Genomic DNA, 7,251 nt, shown 5'->3' with positions numbered 1-7,251 from the left:
TGAAGAGATGGAGAGTTGGTGGTCTTGTGTAGGTAAAGGTATAACTCACAGTGTTTTGCTGGCCTATCAAGGGGTATCACTGTGTATTTGGAGCCATAACTCTTTTGAAAATGGCAGATGATAATCATTAAATTATTTTACAGATTTTACGTAAATCTGTTAAACCAAATCACTTTATTGACTCATATAGATGTTAAAGACAATGCTAGTGCATGGGACTAAAAGACCCTGGGGGTTATCTTGAAACAATGAACCTGTTAAATGAACATAGACCTAAAAATCCATTGGTTACAAAAGTAAATTAGAAGATAGGAAGTGGACTAGAGGCTTTCAGGCACCAAGACCACTATCTAAACAACTGACACTCAACTCGAACTTGCATCACTGTTCTTAAAATGACTTGACTTTAGTTATGGGAGAGTTAAGCCTCCTGAATTGCACAGCTGCTTTACCGTAGAATATTATGCTTTGAAAATGCACAATGTGAAATGAATCCCGTGCCCACCAGCCCTGCTCCCTCATCATTACTAAGTAAGCATGAGTCACAGAGCTGTTTCTTCTCAGAAACTTCCTAAAAATACTGGGAAATTTGCCCAATGGATTGGATGAAAAATGAGCAAAAGGGAGAGTAACCACGGCAGATCAGGATTTTAATTTCTCTTCCCACCCCCTGTATATTTTCCTTCTACTTTTCCCTCAGACTTTTGCATGTCCATAATTCACTGGTGCCTATTGCCTAGCGGAGAGGCCAGGGAATATAAAACGCAGCAGTATTGAGCAGATCTCCAAATCCACGAGTGCTGCTATCTATGGGCTACCAGACTCCAACTGCAAAAACAAGAGTGGCTACGTTTTACCTTACAGATCATTTTCCCTACTGGCTTTTCGTTTTGGAGCAGTCTCCAAGGAGAATCCCTGGAGCTCGGTATCGGTGAGCAGCAGTACACCGCTGCACATTCAAGTGCATTATTTCAATTAGCTCAGCTCGCTTTGTTGCAAGGTGAAATCACTCACTTCCCAGGAAAGCTTTTTATTGAATGCTTTCTAAATACTTGCATTGGTCACGTTGCCTGAAATTGAGTCTCTGTCACTAGTATTTCTGCAGTGACTTTGACCAGATCAATGACTGGAAAAGGCATTAAGGACACATTGATACAGCGGGATAGTAGACAAGCGGGGCTTGATTTTGGTTCTCGGTAGTAAAGAGAAACCGATAATGATCACATAAACGGCTTTCCTTAACCCTTTACATTCTCAGGAGGCTTCAGCAAGTTTGCTGGCTCTTTTCCTTCATTCCAACTCCTATGGTTGATGTAAAACTGAGCAGTGGCAAGGCAAATATCTCCCGGCTATTCCATAAATCTGGAGTGAAATGCGATCAGAATAATTAAAAAGTCTTTCCTAGGGCAGGCGGGAGCAAGAGAGCCTTGCAAGAATCTGTGGCTATAAAAAGTTGTTTTCCAACTCTGCAAAGATTTAGTTTCAGAGCAGAGCCGCGGTGCAGGAGCGAGCGGGGAAACAAACTCTAGAGACGTTTCCAATTGCAGATTCACAATCTGACCTTTTCCTGGGTTCTCAACACTATAAAATCGCACGTAATTTAGCGGGCACGTTTGTCAGGCTGGAAAAGGAGGAAAGTGTTAGTTCAGACAGAAAGGCGGCTTAGGAAAGCCCTCGCGCCGACAGATCGTTTCAGCCACAACTCCTGCGCATCTTCATTTTCCGAGCAGGAGTAGAAGTAAATATTTTCGGAACCACTACCATAACCTGCGAGAAGAGGGATTTTTGTTTTTCCCCCCGCAATGCAAGCACATAATAAAGTAGTTAGAAGCGCTTCAGGTTTGTTTTTGTTCTCCGAAATCCATTGTAATTCTCCGGACCAGCCTCAGCAGAGGCAGCGCTCGCCCTGCCCGCCGTGTCCGCGCCCCCCCCCCGGCAGCCCGTCTCACCCTGGGCACTTCGAGCCCTTCCTAAAACAGCGCCTGTCCGAGGACCGGACATTTCACTCTTAACTGAGAGGAGAGGTTGAGTGGTTTTCGCATATCCGAGCTTTTTTTTTTCCCCATTTTGTTGAAGCCCAGGGAAGCGGGGATTTGCCTGACCCTGGAGTTCAAGGACGCTCCTCTCATATCCCCTGGTCTTAATAAAGTTGCGAAGCGCCCACCTCCTCCGCTTGCTTACCAAACCCGGAATTAAGAAAGTTTACTTAGTTATTTAAATAGATTAAATGTCACGTTTTTAATGGAAGGGGAAGGTTCTGCCTTACTGATCTATTTTTCATTTCTGATTTGGAAAAAGGCAGGATTAGCATGGATATTGCGTTTTCAAGGACCTCGCCACTATTAAATAGACTGTTAAGTGCGTTTTATGGCCGAAGAGTCTGTTCCCGGTTCAGTCTGGGCGACGTGCTAAGTTCGGCTCTACCTGCTACATTGAACATGCACTGCCTAAAATACTTCCCGTGCATGTCATACCTATGCTCTGTGTCTTTTAAGTACATAACGCTTAATGTTTTAGGGCCGGTAAAACGTAATTCAGTGAAAATCGCTAGGATATAAGCGCCGTCTCTCAGGAAAACTGCCAGCCGCGGCGGAGCCCGTCGGGCAAGCGGCGCGCCGGCCGCGGCTGCCCAAAGCGGGGGTTTCTCGGTGGGAAACGGCACCGCGGGCGGCTGCCAAACGGCTCAAACGCCGTTTTGCAAGGCAGCGTTTTGCAAGCGTTTTCCAGGCAACGCGGCGGCGCGGAGAGCCGGGCGGGCGGGGGGCACCGCGGCAGCGAGCCGCCGCTGCCCGCGGGGCCGTGCTGGGGCCGGGCACCGTGCGGCGGCACCGCGCACCTCGCCGGCCGCCCCGGCCGCGGCTGCCCGCAGCTCCCCAGCGCCGCTGCCTCCGCGGGGAGCCGGGGGCGTGCTCCGGTCCCGGGGTGCTCCCGCACCGGGGATGCTCCGGTCCCGAGGATGCTCCGGCCCCGGGGTGCTGCCGTCCCGGGGTGCTGCCGTCCCGGGGTGCTCCAGCCCCGAGGATGCTCCAGCCCCGGGGTGCTCCCGGGCCCGGCGGGCGGCGCCGGGAGCTGCGGCGCCCCCTGCAGGCCCCGGTGCGCCACTGCAGCCCCGGCGGCGGCCGCGGCGAGCCCTCACCTGCCCGCGGGCCCCGGTCTCGGCCCCGGCGGCGGCCCCGGCTCGGCTGCCCGCGCTGCAGCGGCCCCGGCGGGGCTTCGCCGGCCGCCCGGTGCGGGGTGGCGGAGCAGGAGAGGCCGGAGGCACCGCGGGCCCGGCGGGGAAACGGCCCCGGCCGCCGCCGGCCCCCGCGGGAGGCCGGTTCGGTCCCGCCGGGCCGGCAGCAGCGCTGCTATGCGCGGAAATATGAGGGAGTAATTTTATAAGCAACAAAAGCCGCGGGGCGGAATGAGCCCCCGGTCTCCGATGTCCTCTGGCAGCGCGGGATCAGCAGCTTCTGGAGCCGAGAAGTGAATCCAGGCCGCGCTTCCTCTCCCTTTTCCCAGGGGGATCAGCTAAATATAGACCCCCCCGGGCGTGTTGCACGACTCATGTGCCATTTGCTGTTTGTGCAAAACCGATTAGCCAGACACAACTGTGAAACAACTTGTTACTTTTATAGCCGCGACACGCAAACAGATTTGGATCCGTTTCGTTTTCCTGGGGAAAAGCGGGTGCCCATGTAGGGAAATCCCGCCTCGCCGAAGGCGCCCGTTCTTCCTTCTCGTGTCAGATGATTATCGAGTCCTTATTTATAAAGTTCAAACTATCTCATCGCCAGGCTGCTTGTTTTATTTTAGCACATATGTATGCCGTGGTATAAATATTTACTTAGGAAGAAATAATATTTACTGCTTACCAGGAAAGCCAGGACACTTTTTTTCCTTAACGGCAGATCCCAGCGGATATTATACTCGAAATAAGCGACATATTCAGCCCTTTTAGCAGTAAAAACCCGACGCCCGGTTGATTTCGCATACATTTTATGCAACCGATTTTGCTAACAAAGACAGCGTATTCCTGGGCGGAATACCGGCATCCACAGCTGCTTCCAGAGGCGACACAAATTAAGCGTTTGGGGAGGGAAATAATAAAGTACCAAATATCGCCAGCGCACACGAGAGAACAGATTTCCCAGCATCTCGCCTCCGTTTTGCCGAACTAAAAAAAAAAAAGAAAAAAGAAAAAAAGAAGAAGAGCGGTGTTTTAGATACTGCAACGCGCTACGGCGAATTATTTTCCTCTCGGTGGTCACTTTATTTTAGCCCCGAAAATGCACAGAAACCTCTATTTTCGCAGCTGCCCTTAAAACTTACTCATTAGGAAGGAGCGGCGCAAAGCGGCGGCAGCGGCGAGGGGACGTGGCCGAGCCGAAAAAGGCCGTTTTTCTGCCCGGGGAGGAAAACTCGCCCGTTTGCACGAGTTACCGCTTTTCCCGACACAAACGAAAGCTCCGTGCTCGGACACCGCACGGGCGCTGCTTCCGATTCTGCCGCAAAATAAAATTAGTGACGTCGTTTAGCTCGCCCGAAGGTTTCGTTTATAAACCATTTCCCTTAAAAACAGCGCGGAAACCCGCCTGGAAAGTGCAAATATTCCGGCCGAGGAGGGACATCCCGCATCCCGCATTGCCGCTCCCGAGTGTGTAAATCTGAAGTCGGGGTGGGAAAAAAAAAACAAGAATAAAAAAAGCCAAAATAGTGCATTTAGGGGGATATTGCCCGCGTTTTAAAGGCGTCGCAAATTTGCAGGCGGGATGGTTGGTTTTGAAGCCTCGCTGCGCCGCCGGAGCCCCGCGCCCGCGGAGCCGAGTGCGCTGCCGTGATTTGCGCCGCGGCGGAGCCCGAAATCCGGCAGCGACAGCGGGGAGGAAGCGGCGGCGGGGGGGAGCGGGGCGGCGGGGGGCACCCGGGTTTCCCCCCCCCCCCCCCGGCGCTGCCGCCGCGGCGGGTTTGGGCTCGGTATCTCGATGCGCGCCCGGCAGACAGACACAGAGCGCAGCGCTTTAAAAATTTATTTACAAAGTTGTGTACAACACGAAGGGATAACATTTAGAATACATATATTCATTCATATATAAACAGACTTCTATAATAGAATGACAGGGTTTTCGTCCTTTTTTTTTTCCTTTCCTTTTCTCCAAAATTCCTTTTTTTAAAATTTTTCCGTTTGCTCGTTTGATATTTAAAATCTCCCCCGCTCTTTTCTTTCCGATACCTCTGTCCGTTTAGCCTGCTCGCTCGTTTCGGATGAAACAGCTCGGAGCGGCGGAACCTTCAAAAAAAGCGAAAGTTCGCAGCCCCTAAATCCCCACCGCGATTCCGCCTTCTTCTCCGTATTTTTTTTCTTAAAAAAATAAAAACCCCCGAAAGCGACGTCAGCGGTTTCCCATACAAATATGTACAAAGCGGTGCCGCTCGGCGTTACCTGTGCCGCTGGGCTCCGCGGCGCCGTCGGGGGGGCCGCCGGCCGCCGCGGCCGGGCCGGGCCGAGCCGGGCCGGGGGGGGGGCCGGGCCGGGGGGGCCCCGCGGCTCCCTACTGCGCCGGCCACTTGGCCTGCACGGCGGCGGCGGGGGCGGCGGGCTGCAGGAACTGGCCCGAGATGATGTTCGTAGGCACGCTGAGGATGGGGGCGATGGCCGCCGTGGTCCGCGCCAGCGCCAGCGGCTGGTGCGCCACCAGGCCCGACTGCACGGTGACGGGCGGCCGCAGGAAAGTCTGCGCGCTGGCGGCCGAGCTGGCGGCGGGCACGCCGATGATGTTCTCGATGCTGAAGGAGGGGCGGCTGCTGGGCTCCGACTTGATGATGGAGCCGGCGGCGCCGAGGCTGTTGAGCTGCAGCTGGAGGCTGGGGCCGAGCTGCGAGCCGAAGGCCTTGCGGCCCAGCTCGCCCGACGGCAGCAGCGGCACGGCGGGCGGCAGCATGGGCCCCACGGGCGGGATGTAGGGGTACTGCAGCGCGGCGGCGGCCGGGTGCGCGTAGGCGCCGGGGGGCAGCCCGTAGGGGCGGCCGTAGGGCCCGGCCAGCCCGTAGGCGCCGAAGCCCTGCATCATGAGCGCCGTCTGGTCGCGCAGGTGCTCCTGCTGGTGCCGCTTGAAGCGCTTCCTGCGGCGCAGGAAGCTCCCGTTGTCGAACATGTCCTCGGACTGCGGGTCCAGCGTCCAGTAGTTGCCCTTGCCCGGGTTGCCGGGCTCGCGGGGGATCTTGACGAAGCAGTCGTTGAGCGAGAGGTTGTGGCGGATGCTGTTCTGCCAGGCGGGGAACTTCTCCCGGTAGTAGGGGAAGCGGTTGCTGATGAACTCGCAGATGCCGCTGAGCGTCAGCTTCTTCTGCGGGCTCTGCAGGATGGCCATGGTGATGAGCGCGATGTACGAGTAGGGCGGCTTCACCAGGCTGCTCTTGGGCTTGCCCTGCCCCGCCGCGCCGCCGCTCGCCCCCTCGTCCCCGCCGCCCCCCCGGCCGCCCTCCGCCGCGCCGCCGGGCGCCGCCTCGGCCGGGCTGCCGCGCCCGCTGCTGCCGCTCTCCGCGCCCGCGCCGGGCTCCGCGGGCAGCGCCGCCTCGGCCGCCGCCGCCGCCGCCGGCAGCGCGCCCGGGCTGCCGGCCTCGCCGTCGCTGTCCTTGCACAGCCCCTCGTCGCCCTCGCCCACCACGTCGATGTCCGCGTCCTCGGCCGCCAGCGCCGTCCGGCCGGACATGTCGCTGCTGCCGCCGCCCGACAGGGTCATCGCGGGGGGCGGCGCGGCGCGGCGGCTACAGCGGGGCGGCGCGGCTGCCGGGCGCGGCGCCGTGGCCGCGGGGCATGCGGGGGCCGAGCCCGGGCCTCCCCGGTCCGCGGCGGCGGCGGCTCCCGGCGGCGCGGTCACCGCCGGCTCCTCGGCCCGCGCCCGGCCGCCGGCATCGGGGCTCAGGCGGCGCCGCCCGCCGCCGCCCGTCGCCGCGGCCGCGGGGCGCCGCGCATGGGGCCGCGGCGGCTGCGCGGCCCCGGCCGCCCCGGCGCCTCCGCGCTGCGGCCCCGCCGCCGCCGCCGCCGCCGCCGCCTCTCTCCCGGGCTCCCCCGCTGCCCCTCTGTCCCCCCGCGGCGCCGGGGCGGTGCGGGCGGCGGCGCGGGCCGGGGGCGGGCGCAGGGCGGCGGGGCCGGCGCGGGGCCTCGCTCGCCACCTCGGAGCCCTTTGGCAGCGACTGCCTGATAGATTACTTTCCCCGCAAAGATATACTCGGCGCCGGCGCCGCGTCACGCCTGACGTCACGCCCCCG

General features: G+C 58.7%; 1 protein-coding gene across 1 annotated transcript; it reads right to left on the bottom strand.

Moving 5' to 3' along the window:
- Positions 1-4,993: 4,993 nt before the first annotated feature.
- Positions 4,994-6,840, bottom strand: FOXD3 (forkhead box D3). The gene has a single exon (XM_064516307.1). The coding sequence runs from the start codon at positions 6,720-6,722 to the stop codon at positions 5,532-5,534; it is 1,191 nt and encodes a 396-aa protein (XP_064372377.1). The 5' UTR covers positions 6,723-6,840; the 3' UTR covers positions 4,994-5,531.
- Positions 6,841-7,251: the final 411 nt, after the last annotated feature.

The sequence above is a fragment of the Dromaius novaehollandiae genome, chromosome 8 (genome assembly GCF_036370855.1).
Source record: "Dromaius novaehollandiae isolate bDroNov1 chromosome 8, bDroNov1.hap1, whole genome shotgun sequence".
Taxonomy (NCBI): domain Eukaryota; kingdom Metazoa; phylum Chordata; class Aves; order Casuariiformes; family Dromaiidae; genus Dromaius; species Dromaius novaehollandiae.
This window is presented reverse-complemented; position numbering and strand designations above follow the sequence as displayed.